Genomic DNA, 20,311 nt, shown 5'->3' with positions numbered 1-20,311 from the left:
TATAATGATACCATAGAGCGAAATCCCAACTCCATGTTCCTCAGTAATGTGACACAAGAGGAAATAGTTACAATCGTGAAAAAATGTAAATCTAAGACTTCAACTGATTGTAATGGAATTGATATGGAAATGATAAAAAAGGTTATAGAAGAGATCTCAGGACCATTAATGTATATTAGTAACCTATCATTTCAAACAGGTACATTCCCAAACAAAATGAAAATAGCTAAAGTTGCACCAATTTATAAGACTGGAGATAAACATCAATTTACAAATTATAGACCTGTTTCTTTACTTCCACAATTTTCTAAAATCATTGAAAAACTGTTTAATAACAGATTAGAGAGTTTCATAAATAAAAATAGAATACTCGAAGAGAACCAATATGGATACAGAGCTAATGTTTCAACTTCAATGGCTTTAATTGAAATTACAGAAGAAATTACCAATGCAATAGACAGTAAAAAATGTGCAGCAGCAGTTTTTATGGATCTAACTAAAGCATTTGACACAATTAATCACAATATTTTAATCAAAAAACTAGAACGATATGGCATCAGAGGGTTAGTCTTAAACTGGATAAGAAGTTATCTAACGAATAGGAAACAATACGTGAAGCTAGGCGAACACATGTCTACAACGCTAAATATATCCTGTGGTGTACCTCAGGGATCAATATTAGGACCTAAATTATTCAATCTCTATATAAATGACATTTGTAAAGTTACAAAAGATTTAAAGTTAGTATTATTTGCGGATGATACAACAGCGTTTTGTTCAGGAGAGAACACACAGGAGATAATACAAATAATAACAGAAGAAATTAACAAATTAAAAAGATGGTTTGACAAAAACAGACTATCGTTGAATCTTAGTAAAACTAAAATAATGCTTTTTGGTAATAGTAGAAGAGAAAGTCAAACACAAATACAAATAGACGGAATAGAAATTGAAAGAGTAAATGAAACCAAATTTCTAGGTATAATGATTGATGATAAATTGAACTGGAAATCTCACGTAAAAAATATACAACATAAAGTAGCAAGAAACACGTCAATAATGAATAAAGCAAAACATGTTCTAGACAAAAAATCACTTCATAGTCTATACTGCTCACTAGTGTTACCATATCTGAGCTACTGTGTAGAAATATGGGGAAATAATTAGAAAAGTACACTTCATTCATTAACGGTGTTACAAAAAAGATCAGTTAGAATAATACATAATGTTGGATATAGAGAACATACAAACCCTTTATTTATTGAATCAAAGATACTGAAATTCCATGACATAGTGAATTTGCAAACAGCTAAAATTATGCACAAAGCAAACTATAACCTGCTACCCAAGAATATACAACAATTCTTCTCAACAAAAGAGGAGAAATATAATCTTAGAGAAAAATGTAATTTAAAACATTTGTACGCACGTACAACACTTAAGACCTTCAGTATATCAGTATGTGGAATTAAATTATGGAATGGATTAAGCAAAGCAATCAAACAATGTACTAATATGATCCACTTCAAGAAACTCTTCAAACTTAAAGTGTTTACAAAGTACAAAGAAGAAGAACCATGACAAACATTTTCAATTTATTTCATCCATTCATTCATTCATTCTTAAAGTAATCTTACTTATCTCATCATATGAAATATGACTTTCTTCACCAATTATTATTATTAAATTCTTACTATTATTTATTTATTTTTATTGTGATTACCTATGGAGTTTATTGTGAATAAATTGAGAACAGGAAGTGAATAAAAAAGTTTCAGCAACTGTTATGTAAAGAAAAGGGGTAGGATTAAATAAGCTCTGCTTCTTCCTACTCCTTTTCGAACATGTTGAAAAGAGAAACTGGAAATTGTGATGTATCATGTTGTATGCTTGCATGTTCGAAATAAACTCAAACTCTAACTCTAACTCTAACTCTTAAGTTACGGTCAGAGCGAAAAAAGATATGTCTTGCACTGCATTCTAGTCCTTCACTCTAACGTTCCTCATCCACGAATCTTTCATCCTCGCTCAAATTAATGGGGTAATCGTCGCTTTCTTGGTCCGAATCGCTCTGTAATAAATCACTATATCGATGCACATATGTGATATAACCGTATAAGGTCAGCTTCTTGTGGGACAAAACACACCTTGAAGTGACACCATTTCTCCATAGTTTGTGTATTAGATGCACGTTACACACAAAAAAAAGAAAATAAGCTTTGTCTATGGTAACACAAGACAATATTCAAACTTTTGCAAACCATAAACACTTCTTACATGTTATTTAAGTTTATTGCGAACATTTTACACTATTTGTTGGATATACCGGTAATTTATCCTATCCCCACTATTTAAAGTCACTGACATTACACATTTCACATGCTCACTCACATTAAATAAACAAATCCAACTCACGCATTACTTTAAACAAATTAAACCAGCAATAACAATACATTTTGCTAAAATGTTCTTACACTCAATGATACTTTCACATACAGATTACTGCATTCCAACTTGGGCACTTACTGGAGACACGACATTAACACCAATGCTATTCAAAACAATGTAATTCAAGGAAAAATATTATATTCTTACTTTAAGATGTCATTAATTTTTAAAAATAGCGGTTCAACTTGCAAAGTTTTTAACGCTCTAGCTGCATTGAAAACAATAGGAAAATGTGAGGAGCCTTTCAACTGACTGTCACGCTACTTCCGGTAGGGGCAAGGCTTTTTTTTATCAGATACCAAAAGTTGCGATCTTTATCGTCGTTGTTCTCTACTAAATCATTTCAGCAAAAATATGGCAATATTGCGAAATGATCAAGTATGACACATAGAATGGATCTGCTATCCCCGTTTAAATAAAAAAATGTCATTTCAGTAGGCCTTTAAGCTATCATGTGTACTTGCTGGAGGAAATTCACAACCCCCCTTCCCCCACTTTTACTATAATAATACCACCACACCCCTGCTACTTAAAAAACATGTTGTTAGTGGTTGTCAGGCAGCTTTTTCCAAAACAGATTTTTTTCAAGCATCTGTTTTAGGTGCTTTTCAACATGGGGCATTTGCATCTGTTTGTCAGGAGGCTGTTTCAAAAAGTCACTTCCACAGACCGACAGAAGTGTTTGTCCCAAGGTTGTTTTTCTGTGTGGGATGTCAAGGTCCAACTTACTTTAAGGTATGTGGGAGGCGGTGCTAATCCGTTAAAAACTTTGCAAGTTGAACCGCTATTTTTAAAAATGAATGACATCTTAAAGTAAGAATATAATATTTTTCCTTGAATTACATTGTTTTGAATAGCATTGGTTTTAATGTCGTGTCTCCAGTAAGTGCCCAAGTTGGAATGCAGTAATCTGTATGTGAAAGTATCATTGAGTGTAAGAACATTTTAGCAAAATGTATTGTTATTGCTGGTTTAATTTGTTTAAAGTAATGCGTGAGTTGGATTTGTTTATTTAATGTGAGTGAGCATGTGAAATGTGTAATGTCAGTGACTTTAAATAGTGGGGATAGGATAAATTACCGGTATATCCAACAAATAGTGTAAAATGTTCGTGATAAACTTAAATAACATGTAAGAAGTGTGTTTATGGTTTGCAAAAGTTTGAATATTGTCTTGTGTTACCATAGACAAAGCTTATTTTCTTTTTTTTTGTGTAATGTGCATCTAATACACAAACTATGGAGAAATGGTGTCACTTCAAGGTGTGTTTTGTCCCACAATAAGCTGACCTTATACAGTTATATCACATATGTGCATCGATATAGTGATTTATTACATGAATAATAATGTGTATATAAGGGTTGGGCGATAAGGCCGAAAACTGTATCGCGAAAAAGTTGTTTATGTTGATTGATAATTGTTGATCTTTTGTATGGCCTATGGAAAGTGTGGACCAGGAGAAAATTATATTAAATATTAACATTTTTATTTCAAATGTAACCGTCCTGTGATTATAATCCCCTCAGCTATCAAGGCAGAAGGAAAGGAAATGTCAACACATCCATGGAAAAAAGTTAAAAACAAAAATCTAAAATCACAATAAACAACAATAACCTCTTTAAATCAGGTGCAAAAATACGAAATATCTAAGAGATGCTTAATAACGTGTAACAAAATAATGCAAAGTGTGAAAATGTAAACATAGAGTAACCTGAAAATAAAAGTATTTTGGACCTTTACAGCCAGGAAGTGTTGTGTAACATTTAATTTGTTCTGTTATTTGTATTTAATTAAGAAATTAATTTATGTTATGCAGTAATCCATCCATCTATTTTCTACCGCTCGTCCCTTTTGGGGTCGCGGGTGTGCTGGAGCCTATCTCAGCTGCATCCGGGCGGAAGGCGGGGTACACCCTGGACAAGTTGCCAACTCATCGCAGGGCCAACACAGATAGACAGACAACATTCACACTCACATTCACACACTAGGGCCAATTTAGTGTTGCCAATCAACCTATCCCCAGGTGCATGTCTTTGGAGGCGGGAGGAAGCCGGAGTACCCGGAGGGAACCCACACAGTCACGGGGAGAACATGCAAACTCCACACAGAAAGATCGAACCCAGGACTACTCAGGACCTTCGTATTGTGAGGCACATGCACTAACCCCTGTTCCACCGTGCTGCCCGTTATGCAGTAATAATTATTTAAATATTAATGGACCAAATTATTACTTAAAAGTTGCACCTTTGTTTTATTTTGTTAATTTTTTTTATTTATACAGTCTTGCACTTTGTTTCCTACCTGTTGTTTCTGTAAATCCAAATACGGAATGGCCGGTGGTTAAAAAAAAAAACCCAGAAAGATGAATGTGGCGAAGAACTACGGTCTATTTTAAAAATTCTCATGCATCCAACCATGCTTCATTCTTTCTGATTTCTTCTGACCAAAAAAATAAAATGTATGTAATATATATGTATATATATGTATATTTACTTAACAAAAAAAGGTGAAATAACTGAAAACATGTTTTATATTCTAGTTTCTTCAAAATAGCCACATTTTGCTCTGATTACTTTTTCACACACTCTTGGCATTCGTTCGTTGAGCTTCAAGAGGTAGTGACCTGAAATGGTTTTCACTTCACAGGTGTGCTTAAAGCGCATCGAGAGAATGCCAAGAGTGTGCAAAGCAGTAATCAGAGCAAAGGGTGGCTATTGTGAAGAAACTGGAATATAAAACATGTTTTCAGTTATTTCACCTTTTTTTGTTAAGTACATAACTCCACATGTGTTCATTCATAGTTTTGATGCCTTCAGTGACAATCTACAATGTAAATAGTCATGAAAATAAAGAAAGCACATTGAATGAGGAGAAGGTGTGTCCAAACTTTTGGCCTGTACTGTATATGTATATATGTCAAGTACCAAAATATATTACTCTGATGTGTATTTAAGACATACACTAAAAAGCTATTGTTAACATATGCTAACATTAGGATTAAGGATTTGTCTAACATTAGGTTGGAGCATTTTGAATTTGTAACTGTTCAAATTGGTTGAGAAATGTGAAAGCAGTGACACTTTTTTAATAGGGAAGCAGTGTTAAGGAAAAGTGGGAAAACTTTTTTTTTATTAGGTATAAAAAAATAAATGGCCCGGTTGTCCTGAACGAGAGGAACATTTTGGTGATGGAGTGGTTGGTATTAGTGTAAAAATGTGGGAGAAGTAGTCAAATAAAAAAAGAGATGGAATCAGTGAAACGAGAATTTTTGAACTAGTAAGTTGTTCGTTTGAAAGTCCAGGACGAGTTGAATGTGTTGATGGTGGAATGTTTTTGATCGGTTAAGAAATCTGGGAATTGACTAATAATTGTCTATCTTCACTTGTGTCTTGCATGTGACCTTTGGACCCAGTAGCAATTATTAACTTGTTGGAAATGAGCCCGCACTTCACTTTTTGTCCTCTACATTCAGGAGTGCCCTACGTCACAGGTATTGAGATCTTCGCTCCGACTGACGTGAACGTGGTCAACGGGACCGATGTCAAACTCAAATGCACCTTCCGCTCCAGTCACCCTGTGTCGGCCAAATCTGTCATAGTTTCCTGGAACTTCCGCCCACTGAATGCCAGGAGAGAGGAGTCGGTAGGTAAAAACAGTACAAGAAAAATGTAAATATAAATAATGGGTTCCAGCCTTGACAAAAGTCCATATTTTAGTAAAAGTTTATACACTTTGAACACAATATAAAGCGCTATACAGTACTGTATATTAAACAAACATAAAAAGGAGATGATGGATCAAATTTATATTTCAAAACAAAGCTAAATCAACTACTAGCTGAACTGTCCTAATTTGAAGCCGCCCTGCTGACACGCACACACATTGTCGCTAGCCGTGTGGTGCACTCGCAGTTTGAAATCGTAATACTCCTTAACTTTAACAGCCAGGTCTCTACATTGATTAGGAATACAAAATAAAATCCACTTATCCTTGATCTCTTTTTTGCGTGCAGCGGAAGAAAGGGGGAAGAAGTGTTGACAATCCTCTGGATACTTCCTGAATGTTTTAAACCACATATCGCTTGTCTGTTGCTTTCTTTGGACTTATATTGAGCCAACAAAACTAGAAAAATGCTGTTAAAAGGCTAAAAACACTTTAAAAACACATTAAGTAGCACAGTAGCACTGATTGAATGAGCACGGAGATAGATCAGCCCGCCCACAATGGATGTGCTGCCTGGCACACAATGGTTTGTACATCAAGCATATTTTTAATTGGTAGGGATGGGAATCGAAAACCGGTTCTTTTCCAGAACTGGTTTTCAGTGTATCAATTCCTTGGAATCGCTTGACAAAATGCTTCTGGGTGGGGATGATGTCGTGACGCAATGTGCGTACCGCGTAGTGACGTCAGATCTCAAGATGGCGATGCCTGGTCGAAACAAACACTAACATTTTACGAAAAAAAATGCTCCAGCACACCCCGCGACCCCGAAAGGCACAAGCGGTAACAAATGGATTTATGGATGGAAGATTGCAATAGCGCTACTTCTAATAATCATACGGCTGCTATTTCATCAAACGGAGAACATACAAGCAATATGCTGAAACATTTGAACACACAGCATGCAACAAAGTCGCTTTTTTGAACTGCTCTGATCTCATCCCAGGCAGCAGTAACGCTAGCAGGTCATCTGAATACAACAGGTACTAACCCTGAGCCTATCATGTTAGCGCTATTATTTGTTAAATTGAAATGAATGTCTTCTCATTTAGATGAGCATGAAGAAAAACAGATTCTGACTGGCTCCGAGGCAGGCAATACTCACTCCAGTTAACGTCTGCCGCTAGACAAATATCACAGAGCAGCGACTAAGTTTTTGGTCTATTTGATACAGTACACTCTCCAAATTTTTGGTAGGTGAATGTTGTCAGAGAAAAGTTGTATGTTTTTCTCCCATTGGCTTATCATTCAGTCATTATATCAAACAGGTGAAACTCAAAAAATTACAATCTGGTGTACAAGTCCATTCCTGTCAGCAATTAATTTCAAATGCGAAACTAATAAGTGATATTAACTCATTACATGCAAAGTGAGATATGTCAAGCCTTTATGATCATTTTGATGATCTTGGTTTACACTTATTGAAACCCCACATTTTTTGAGATTTTCAGTTCAAGGTTTTCCTAAACTAAGCCACAATCATCAACATTACAACAAATAAAGGCTTGACATATCTCACTTCGCATGTAATAAGTTAATATCACATGTTACTAAATGTTAGATTCTTGTGTAATTTCCACATGATTTATTTTGTTAAATTCTACAGAAGAATATTTATTTATTACATTTATTTTCAAAAAAGTACCTTTTTGTCTTCTATGCTGCATATGTGATCTCCTTGTAGGCTTTGTAAGGTCATGTTACCTCTAAACTCAACAAAATTGACGCTGATCCACCTTTTTTTTCATAAGAGAAGCAATGTTAATTGTTAAGCAGAATCAAAAGTGGAATCGGAACCAGAAAGATCTTATCAATTTCCATCCTTATTATTCGGTCTGTGGTTCGTAAATCCAAAAGTTTGTACAATGAGGGGTTCGTAAATCAAGGTTCCTCTGTACTTGAAATATTTCAATTATATAAATAAAATGATAAATAAGTAATATATTCAACAATATGAAATCAAATCCACGAGAAATCGTCATGATTATCGCAGCTAAACCACCAACAATACAGAATAATTTGCAAAAAGGAACTTGCTTGTGTTGTAATGTTTAGTAGTAGTTTAGTCTTTATTTGAAGGGACAATGCACAGAAACATTCAGCTCAAAGACAGATACTGTATGTTCTGTACCAGATTATAGCTAAATAGCTAATTTCCATCTGCAGTCCCTGCCTACCTAAATTAAAGGGATACAAAAATCATGCAATAAAATTATAACAATAAAATCATACAATAGCAAGTAATCAAATTAAGAAAAGTCATAAAATGCCCTTTCATTGACACATACTTAATATACTATACAACCACACTTCATTTACATTATCACACAAAGACAATACATGCTCTTGTTCACATCTGTCATCATTTGTAAAAACAACCATGATTTTAACAGACACACCTCACAGTTTACAACAAAATGCACTCATGGATAAATATAATACACATTAAGTTGATGTGTCAATCATAGTGCCCACCTTACTGACCGTGTGAGCAGCTTTGATTGCTCCAAAGCCACTTTTAACTTCAATTGTGAATGAAGAGTAATCTGTTAAACTTTTCAAGTTGATGATGTTGATATTCAGAATCATGCCATGACTAGTCGTGTTGTTGTTCTTGAAGGGAAACACGAACGTTCAGTCAATCAATCAATCAAAGTTTACTTATATAGCCCTTAATCACAAATGTCTCAAAGGGCTGCAGAAGCCACAACGACGTCCTCGGTTCAGATCCCACATCAGGGCAAGAAAACACTCAACCCAATGAGAACAACGTGAAAACCCTGGGTCCTGACTTTATAATGTGAAAGTCCAGTCCATAGTGGGGCCAGCAGGGGATCCTGAATAGAGAGAAGCTGATGCAGAGAAGAGTGGTCCATCCTGGGTACCGACTTGGAACAGCTAGCGCCTCCTCCATGGAGGCTGTTCTGAGCGAGACGTCAGATCAACTGGTCTAAAAATGGGTCTATTTAAAGGCTAGAGTATACAAATTAGTTTTAAGACGGGACTTAAATGCTTCTACTGAGGTAGCATCTCTAACTGTTACAGGTAGGGCATTCCAGAGCACTGGAGCCCGAATAGAAAATGCTCTATAGCCCGCAGACTTTTTTTGGGCTCTGGGAATCACTAATAAAACAGATTTCTGGCCGGGACATATAGTACAATACAATCAGCAAGATAGGATGGAGCTAGACCGTGTAGTATTTTATACGTAAGTAGTAAAACCTTAAAGTCGCATCTTAAGTGCACAGGAAGCCAGTGCAGGTGAGCCAATATACGCGTAATATGATCAAACGTTCTTGTTCTTGTCAAACGTCTAGCAGTCGCATTTTGTACCAACTGTAATCTTTTAAAGCTAGATATAGAGGGATTCGAAAAAAATACTTTACAGTAATGGAGACGAGACGTAACGAACGCATGAATAATGATCTCAGTGTCGATGGTGGACGAAATGGGACACATTTTTGCAACGTTATGGAGATGAAAGAAGGCTGTTTTAGTAACACTCTTAATGTGTGACTCAAATGAGAGATTTGGGTCGAAGATAATACCCAGATTCTTTACCAGGTCGCTTTTTGTATAATTGTTTGGTTGTCAAATGTTAAGGTGATTTTAATAAATAAGTGCTGGTGTCTAGCAGGACCGATAATCAGCATTTCGTTGTGATACCTCTGTAAAATGAATGCGCCGTCGTATGCTTAAAATGGGAAAAATATGTAAATATTACATGTTATTATGAATGTGCCTGTTAGTACATTACAGAAATACTTACAGTATGTGTATAAAACGTTAATGAAAGTGTTTGGATGTTTTTTAGAGCTCTTTACTCCATTGTTAGCTGACTTTATTAACGAGTTCGAGTGCATAAAATAAGAAAAACGTCTGCTTGTCGTACAAAAGGATTGTGAATAATAGGCTAAATTCCAATTAAAAAGGGCAATTCCCCTCATCGGTTGCAATACTATTATGTAGTGTTTTACAGAAGATATACAGTCTAGTCGGTCCCCAATTGTGAACATTTTATGCATTGGAAGCATAACCCACTATGACCACAATAAATAACTAGTTGAAAAGAAATGTTTCATAAAATATTACAGCCTATTCATATGGGATGTCTGGTCATGTGTCTACTGTATACTAAATATGTGTGTTGGTGTCAGGTGTTCTACTTCCACGAGGAAGCGTACCCTCCTCAGAGCGGCCGTTTTAAAGGCCGGGCGGTGTGGTCAGGAGATGTCACTAGAAATGACGCCTCCATCACCCTCCATGATGTGCCTCCAACCTTTAACGGCACGTACATCTGCAACGTACGCAACCGTCCAGACGTGCACGGCAGCAACAAAGAGACCAGCCTGAGCATCGTCAGCACAGGTAAGGAGTCGGGTGCGGGAGCAGACACTGCATACTGACTTTGTTTGTGTCGTCCAGTTGTCAATCACAGCTGTGAATGCCAATGTTGCAAGTGCGCTAATTTAGACAGCACCTGGTGTATGGCCGTTAATTGAGTAGAGGCGTTACTGGAAATATACAGTTTGGTCACTAACATGCATTAGGAGTCAAAAGGTAGGTCTAGTATAGATGTATAGTGAAGAAAATAAGTTTAGGATGATGTTGGAGGACATTGTCTTAATTACTAAAACAATATTGCATTTATTTGAACAACTATTCTCTGTAACTGCATCATTTGATAGTGCATCTGGAAAGTATTCACAGCACTTCAAATTAATTTTGTCCTTAAATTCCTACAAACAATACCCCATAATGACAATGTGAAAAGGGTTTTTGTGTATATTAAAACTACATGAATAAAAAAATCACATGTTCATTAGTATTCACAGCCTTTACTCAATACTTTGTTGATGCACCTTTGGCAGCAATCAAGACTCGAGTCTTTTTGAATACGATGCCACAAGCTTAGCACACCTATCTTTGGGCAGTTTCGCCCATTCCTCTTTGCAGCACCTCTCAAGCTCCATCGGATTGGATGAGAAGTGTTGGTTTTCATCCAGGATGTCTCTGTACATTGCTGCATTCATCTTCGTCTAGTCAGGGAGGTGACCAAGAACCTGATGCTCACTTTGTCAGAGCTACAGCATTCCTCTGTGGAGAGAAGAGAACCTTCCAGAAAGACAACCATCTCTGCAGCAATCCACCAATCAGGCCTGTATGTAAGAGTGACCAGACGGAAGTCATTTCTCAATAAAAAGTTTGCCAAAATGCACCTGAAAGACTGTCGGACCATGAGAAACAAAATTATCTGGTCTGATGAGACAAAGATTGAACTCTCTGGAATGAATGCCAGACATTTTGGAGGAAACCAGGCATTGTTCATCATTAGACGAATACAGTGAAGCATGGGGGTGGCAGCATCAATCTGTGGGGATGTTTTTAAGTGGCGGGAACTGGGAAACTAGTCAGGGTAGAGGGAAAGATTAATGCAGCAATGGTCAGAGACATCCTGAATGAAAACCAACACATTCCATCCAACCTGATGGAGCTTGAGAGGTGCTGCAAAGAGGAATGGGCGAAACTGCCCAAAGATAGGTGTGCCAAGCTTGTGGCATCGTAATCAAGAATAATTGAGTCTGTAATTGCTGCTAAAGGTGCATCAACAAAGTATTGAACAAAGGCCGTGAATACTTATGTACCTGTCATTCTAAATTGTTTTGAGTTTTATAAATTTGCCAAAAAAAAATAAAAAATTAATATTGTCATTATGGGGTCTGTAGAATTTTGAGGACAAAAATGAAATTATTCCATTTTGGAATAAGACTAACATAACAACATGTGGAAAATGTGCAGCCCTGTGACTACTTTCCAGATGCACTGCATCACCTTCTCATTTTGCTTGCTTCCAGCTCCGGCCTTACTCTCCGAGGTTGGCATCCTGATCGTCGCAATCGGCGGCGGTTGCGCGCTGATCCTGCTCCTCCTCGGGATCTTCGTGGCCGTAAAGTTCTACAAAAAGAAGCGCGTGGGCAACGACATCGAGATGCGTGTTCCCGAGCGTGAGCGCAAGGACCCGACCGTGTGGTGAGAGGCCCTTCCTCTCCTCATGCTCCTTCTCTCGGGACTGGTGTAGCCTCTGATTGGCTCTTTTGGGAAGGAGACTAATGACATTTGCTCCTCCCCAAGTGAATCTCTTGTAAGCTTATTATTTCAGTGTTGGGTTTTGCTCTCTCTGCATTTGACTACGGACTTTATTTTGTTCTTGTTTGAAACTGCCAAGTCGGAGATGTGAATATGGAGGAATCTTATTAGAATAAGTCTGTACTAACATGAGCGTTGCACTCACAGCCCAGAATTAGCTCAGCAATGCTTCTGCAGCAAATTGACCTTTTCTTGGTTTTGAAGGGTGGCAGACTAACATTTCCTGGCTAAACACACAACTTCTCCTCTTACTCAGCAAGTTTTGGTTCTTTGTGAGTACAGGTAAAGAAACTAACCCAGGCCGACATGATCTGCTTTTTGCTGGACTTGTTTTTTTTCCTCTACGGTACGTTGGCTGAGCATTCTGGGGATTTTATTCCACTTTTGGGTTTAAGGCCTATTTTGCCTTTCACATCAGCAGCCTATTTGACTTGTGTGTGCGCATGTGTGTTTGTGTGTGTGTTGATGCTGGGCTGCACCAGTAAACCCGAGGAGGCAGTTCATCTCATGCTCGTCAAAGATGAGAAGGAAGTTATTAGCTCAGATGATGAAGCATCTGAGCCCAGCAGCGGAGGTGATGATGATGAAGATGAGGATGGCAGTGAAGAGGACGATGACGACGATGACGACGACGACGACGACGACGACGATGATGATTAAATGGGAGACGTTTCCTCTGAGTATTCATCACATGACCCTGCCTATTAATTATTGCCTCCATCAACCATTTGTTTATGTTTATCAATTTAGGTGCTTGATTTTTATGATTGTTCAAATTTAGTTGACTTTGCCGTCTACGTGCATCAGGGCCAAGTGAGGCAGCGACCCACCAGATCCAGCTTGATTGGAACATTATGGTCTGGCGTTTTGCAAGGGTGAAGGAGGACGGTCTGCGTGTTATTCTTATTACATCGGTGTCATAAATGGCTTTGCTTCTTTAGCTTTCTCCGACTGCATTCTTGCTGGGCCAGCATTGTATGTCCATGGTACAACTAACAAGCAGTTGAGCTTTGGCTCGGTACCTCACACTAATGCATACAATGTCTGTGTGCTGCTGCCGCTTTGTACTTACTTTGAGACGAGTCAAACACTCAATCAAAAATACTTCACTTTAACGAGGCTTTCAAGTGCTGCTGCAAAACAACGATTGTTGTTTTTGTACATTGGCAACATTGCACACATCATTTTGTATTCTGATTTTGTACATACAATTGTGTTAGGTACAGGTCTACATTTTTATTATCTTGTGCTCATTTGTTTTCATTTTGAAATAAAATATTTGACCGAGTAAAGTTGAATCTTGCAAATGTTAATAGAAAAAATAAAACAGTGGGTAAGTTAGACAAAGCTTTGAACCACACCTTAGATACATATTGGTGGCGTTTGTGTGATTTTCTATTTGATACGCCTCTTATATACGTAAATGCACAGAGGACTTCATTGTGTATTGGAATGTGTTCCAATGTAACATTGGTTTTGGTCTTCAGTGACAAACACAAGTAGCACCAAATTCTGGGCCCCTATACTCAAGAATCCTAAAGGGGCCCCCACCCCATCCTAAACATAACATTGCCGCCCTTACACACACTTGGTATGTTTACATGCCTTAAAAACTCATTGAGTGGAGTTTGTTGAAACCAGTTTTTAAAAACCTTGATTATGCTTATGACTTATTAAAGATGGGATTAACACATCGAGAGAAAAAAACCCAGTAAATGTATATATTAGGGGTGCACAAAAAAATCTTTTCACATCCGAATCGCGATTTTTATTCATCCCAATTCTAAGTTGATTCATATTTTTCAAAAATGTATTACATTTTTTTAGGCCATGTCCATCCTTTACGGGGGCACAAAAATCGATTTACAGCCGAATCGAGACTCATTCATCCCAATTCAAAATCAATTAAAACATTTTTTTGTTTGTTTTCATAAGATTACTTTTTATATATACGTTTTTAGGCTATCTTCTGCTTCTGCTTTTCTAACCTATAACCTATTTTGAAAAAGTTTCATTATAAATATTATAAGAAATAATACATTGCAAAAATCGGTTTGAATCGATTCTGAATCGAATCGCCACCCCAGTAATCGGAACCGGATCGAATCGTATTGGTACCCAAACATTCACACCCTTTGTGTTATGTTTGTTTCTATCTAAACAAATTCAATATAAAGTGGCCACTTAAATCACCCTAAATTATTCCCGGGCGAGGCCACCGCTGCTGCCCACGAGATGAGTTTGCTAAGTGTAGAATTGAGCTGCATTTATAAATTAAAGTCACAATAGGAATTCTGTTAGGCAAGCAAATAGTTTTTACAGGGCCGAGAAAGTACACTAAGCAAGAGGTACATGGTTAAGTGGGGCTGCGACTCCTCCCCCTCGACCCAATGTAAAACAAACAGGAGTATAATCAAAATTGGTAACCCCACTTAAAATGCTGCATGAGACACTGCACATTGATATAGTTCTGTGAAAATTGCCTTCTGTGCAAATTTAAAGAAAGTGAACAGTGTGTGGTTTACTGCAACACTGTCAGTCTTTTAAGCTTTTATTTTTGGCTTGTTGAAATTGTTCACACATTGCACGGCTTTTATTTTTCCATCAATACACAGTGATGCCTAGAAGGCAGGTAGTAACACAACCCTCTTGAATAGTTTCTACTTCAGTTTGTATGGTTTGTTGAGTTAGCACAGGAATAATACGTGGAAATGACAAATGAGGTAGTTGATACATAGAAGAGTTCGTATTTATGCTTTATTTAGTTTTCTTGTTTAATACTAGATGCGCAGTGACTTAAAGTTTAATTGCTTTGTCGATACATTGAGATTAAGTCAAGAGGATTATTTGTGGTATGTTCATTTTCAGAATGTACTTGTTCTATCTTGGGCCGAAGTAAAACAAAGAAAACAATCTGAAGTTGTCGTAGTTGTATTTTTAAGTTATTATGCCATGATTTTACCCGTCCGGCCCACGTGGGAATAGATTTTCCTCCATGCGGCTCCTGAGCTAAAATTAGTTAGACCCCCCCTGCTTTAAAGTGTGGAGTACAGATGATCTGATTCACATACAGGATTATCATCAGTGGATGATACACGTTTGAATACATCACTATCATTATACAACTCCTGGAAGAAATGATGGAATCACCACACTTGGACAATCACTCATTTGTTTAATTTTGTTGAAAAAAAAAAAAGCAAATAACCGACATGACACAAAATTATTTCATTTCAAATGGCAACTTTCTGGCTTTAAAGGGGAACTGCACTTTTTGGGGGAATTGTGCCTATCATTCGCAATACTTATGTAAGATAAGAACACATGTTTTTCTCTTTTTAACGCATTGTCACAAGTTAATAAATGCAAGCAAGAGTCATCTTACAATGGAGCCTAAGGCATGCGCTCTTTTCTGCCTATATAGATCTTTAAAAAAAACTAAACACTTCCATCATCATTCTATATACACACTGTAAGTATATATAATAACATGTAATATTTATGTATTTTGATCATTGAGCATACGGCAGCGCAATAATTTCATAGACACGTCACAACGTTCGCTTTTTCCTCCGACAACATTACTGATTACTACACATGTAGACTTCTTGAGGGCCAACAAACATAATAAAACATCACTTACTGTACAATGTCTGCTGCCATTAGAATGCTGACTGTTTGTTGATATACTCTCGTTTGGATGAAAAATGACTGATAATCCTCGTGAAGGATTAAAAAGAGGGGAGGGGTTGCAAACCAGCCTCTTTCGTGTCTGTCTCGCCATCTCCGGGTCTAAATTGTCTGTCTAAGTGTACCAACTTCTCAGTATGTCCACATCAATTTACTATCAAGGTGAGAGGCATGATTTAGAATCTAGTTAGAACTTTCAAAGGCTCCAAAGTGAGAAAGCAGTTCACCAGCTGATGTCGTAGGAAGTTGTCTCTTTGATCAATGTGGGGCTAACTGTTGATCCTTAATGTCAGAATAATTTAATCTAAGTTATCACAAAACTTTGTGTTGCCATGAGTTACCGGCGAGAGGATAAAAGCTGTCTTTGATCCTACCAAGCAAAAGGCTTGTGAAACGCTACTGTGTAGGATGGGAAGCGACATGAAGGTGTCGGTTTCTTTGATGTATTGTAATCCATAGGAAGATTTTGTCTTGACCTGAGATCTACAAAGCGGAGAGGAAGCAGGACCTGACTCCCCTCCAGGCAGCTTTTCTTTGAACTGTTTTGTGACCAAAGGCAGCGGCTGTTTACGACCCCCTTCCTTTAGAAACAGCTGTTGCCGTGTAATCAGGGAAAGACCAAATAAAAGAGGAGGCGTACAATCTTTCGTCAGAGCGTGGTGGGACACTGTTCAAGAGTACAGCCCAGACGATTCTCCTCAATTGAGCCAAATTTAATTCTGTCTCTGTTTAATTCCTTGCTTCTTTGTCTGTTTAATAGATGTCTTCAGTGTTTGAACCTGACACTTAACATTACCACTTATAATAACAATATCGCTAATACTTGGTTAATATTCAGGTCATGAAATATAGATGTAGTATTGTTGCCGCTTTTTGGATGGTTATTTATTGGATTTTATGGTTGGAATAGACGCAATGACGTCATAGATCCCATAAGCGGACTTTTATTTATGTTTATTTACGAGTTAGAATGCATTAAGAAAAAGATGTGTTCTTGTCTCTCATAAGGATTGTGAATGATAGGCAAAATTCCCCCCAAAATATGCCGTTCCCCTTTAAGAAATCAAAAATATAAATTATGGAAGTCCAAAACAGTTTCATTTTTAGATCAAGCAGACTGGAAATAATTATGGAATCACTAAATTGTGAGAGAAAAAATATGGAATTATGAAAACCGTACCAAATTACAATAGGGCCCTTGTGGTGCTTCGCAGGACAACACACCACTAGTACTTTGTTGCACCACCTCTGGCTTTTACAACAGCTTGCAGTCTCTGAGGCATGGATTTATGTGTGACCAACGATACTCTTCATCAATCTTGCTCCAACTTTTGTTGTTGTTGTCAGATTAGCTTTGCAGTCTGGAGTCTTATCATGGACCATTTTCTTCAATTCCTACCACAGATCTCCGGTTGGATTGAGATCCGGACTTTTTGTAGGCCATGACATTGACCTAATGAATCTTTCTTCAAGGAAATTTTTTTTTTACAGTTTTTGATGTCATCATCCCCAAACATCCTTTCAATTGATGGAATAAGAAGTGTCCAAAATGTTTATTAATGATGTAATGACATCCATCTCCTCAGTGCCATTACATATCATCAATGACTGTGAACATTTGCATGTTTTCTTCAGGCAGTCGTCTTCATAAATTTAAAACAAAAGTTCCTGCACCAACACCTTGCCCAATGCAGATTCACGGTTCATCATTGAATATGACTTTCATCCAGTCAACCAGTCCACAATTGCTTTTTCCTAGCCCATTGTAACCTTATTTTCTGTTTAGGTGTTCATGACTGCTTTCATGTAGCTTTTCTTTATTTAAATCTAATTTCCTTTAGGCAGTTTCTTACAGTTCCGTCACAAACGGTGACTCAAGTTTACGCCCATTTTTTCTTTGCAAGGAATTATTATTAGTGCATCTCCTGGCGGTTAAGCTTCTCGCTGTTTTTAAAACCTAATCACGCCTCTGTTTCTAAATTCAATGGAGCTTCCTTGTACACGCCACAACTGTGCAATGTACATAACTTTCTTCTATGCTGCCACAGATGGATTAAGTATAGTTTTACCGTTCTCTACCACCAAATCCTTGTTTCAAAATGTTTCTGCTGAGTGTGAATGCTTTGAGAATGTTATGTCATGGTTTGTGTTGAGTGAAATGTTCAAAGTTAGGTCTGCTTCTGTCCAGGTGGGACAAACCATTTTGTATTTTTGGTAGGGGATGTATGTAGTCTTAGACATTCCTAATTTGGTCCAAGCAACCTTATTATTGAACTTTCACAGCAATATTTGTTTTATCTTCACATTTATTATGTCTTTTGAAAAAAACAAACATCTTCAATCTCTACAAACGCCCAGAGCCCACTAACTCAACTCACTGTGTGCTGTCAACATCCAACATGTAACCTGAGCTAAAGTTGACACTTTTGGTTTACTATGAAATGTCTGAGCATGTAGAAACCAAAGTTGTCTTTAGATAATACTGTCACCATTCAAGTAGGAGTGTGTTTGTTTTGTCATGCATTTTTTAACACAATGTTTACCAAATAAAGGATTTAACACATTGGTGCACTAAGGGGAGGCTTTTTGTGGCCCTAAACAAGATTTTGTTTGTGACCTCATTACGTTTTTTTATATTACTTGTGTTTGATTTGATATGTCGCCAGTCAATTTCAACCCGCCAAGGCTCCAAATTGTAGTCACTTAAAATATAAACAGAGAACATCTAAATTGGCTTGAACATGTTCAGATCTGGCAGCACTAAATTGGCCCTAGTGTGTGAATGTGAGTGTGAATGTTGCCTGTCTATCTGTGTTAGCCCTGTGAAGAGGTGGCGACTCGTCCAGGGTGTACTCTGCCTTCCGCCCGAATGCAGCTGAGATAGGCTCCAGAGCCCCCGTAACCCCGAACGGGACAAGCGGTAGAAAATGAATGGATGGATGTTCAGATCCTCTCTGATCATGTAGCACTTCCTCGAGGTTTATGCCCTGTATTTGGGCCTTCAGTTGGGACTTAACTGACTTTTGAATCCCAACACTATCATGTTGCAATTTTACAAACCAAATAAGATACACAAGTGCATTATGTAATAAAATTAAAAACATAAAACCATTTTTTTTTAAAATACAACATACTTACTAATGTGCTGATTATTCATAGACAAAAACTATCCATTTTCAGATTGCTACGGACTATTTGGTAAATGGTAAATGGGTTGTACTCGTATAGCGCTTTTCTACCTTTTTAAGGAACTCAAAGCACTTTGACACTATTGCCACATTCACCCGTTCACACACTGATGGCGGGAGCTGCCATGCAAGGCACTAACCAGGACCCATCAGGAGCAAGGGTGAAGTGTCTTGCTCAAGGACACAACGGACGTGACTAGGATGGTAGAAGGTGGGGATTGAACCAGGAACCCTCAGGTTGCTGGCACGGCCACTCTCCCAACTGCGCCACGCCGTCCATTTGGCTCTGATCAACCAATAGAAAAAAGCTAATGTTGTTGTGGGGCTGCTAGCTGGCCTTGTGACACATATATGAGATGGAATTGTCAATGAAAATGCCCCATTGCTGATATAGCAGGGGTATCAAACTCATTTTAGCTCAGGGGCCACAAGAGAAAAATCTATTTTCAAGTGTGCTGGACTGGTAAAATCCTGGCATGATAACTTACAAATAGAGACAAATTCAGATTGTTTTCTGTGTTTAAAAATCTCATTGATGTTAATTTTTCATCTATCAAAAGATATGTTTCAGCGCATGCACATATTGTCATTCCCTCCGCTGCTGGTGCAGCAAGAAGCTCCGCTGAGAGAGCAGCCGGACACGCCCCCGTGCGCCCTACTCAGGCCGCAGCCACGTGCCTACATGGCCGTGGGCAATCTGCAATCAGCGCACCTTGATCTGATGAGCCTCAACAGTATAAAGACCAACGCAGCAGACGATCCAGCGCCGGACCGTAGTTCTCTGTTCACAGTAAGCCTCGCGTCTCTGGCTCCTCTCCTGAGTCTGCGCTCCCTTGTTCCCTGGCTCCTTGTGCTGACTTGTCCCTGTGGTTTCCCTGTTCCCGCAGTATTCTTCATCGCCTTAGAAGTGAGCTGTGCGCCTCACTTCTCTGGATCTCCCTCTGGACCCTGACTGCCTCCCTCGATCCTCGACTTCCCTCGCTTTGGACCTGGACCTCAGGATGCCTCTCTCCAGCCCCACGGACCACACGCTTGGATCACGAACCTCTATCTGCCCAGCCCCTTTGGTCTTGTTCGCCTCTACAACCAACACACACTAACAACAAACTCCTGGT

At 38.1% G+C, this 20,311-nt stretch overlaps 1 protein-coding gene across 1 annotated transcript in view; it reads left to right on the top strand.

Moving 5' to 3' along the window:
* mpzl2b (myelin protein zero-like 2b) overlaps positions 1–13,689 on the top strand; it is a 47,726-nt gene extending 34,037 nt beyond the window's left edge. Inside the window, exons 2-5 of the mRNA XM_062047956.1 lie at positions 5,921–6,090; positions 10,329–10,539; positions 12,027–12,201; positions 12,801–13,689. Coding sequence (XP_061903940.1) covers positions 5,921–6,090; positions 10,329–10,539; positions 12,027–12,201; positions 12,801–12,978 — 734 coding nt within the window. The 3' untranslated portion in view covers positions 12,979–13,689. The remainder of the gene's footprint in view (positions 1–5,920; positions 6,091–10,328; positions 10,540–12,026; positions 12,202–12,800) is intronic.
* The last annotated feature ends 6,622 nt before the right edge of the window (positions 13,690–20,311 follow it).

The sequence above is a fragment of the Entelurus aequoreus genome, linkage group LG05, assembly GCF_033978785.1.
Source record: "Entelurus aequoreus isolate RoL-2023_Sb linkage group LG05, RoL_Eaeq_v1.1, whole genome shotgun sequence".
Classification (NCBI taxonomy): Eukaryota; Metazoa; Chordata; class Actinopteri; order Syngnathiformes; family Syngnathidae; genus Entelurus; species Entelurus aequoreus.
The sequence above is the reverse complement of the archived record's forward strand: the minus strand, read 5'-3'. Positions and strand labels throughout refer to the sequence as shown.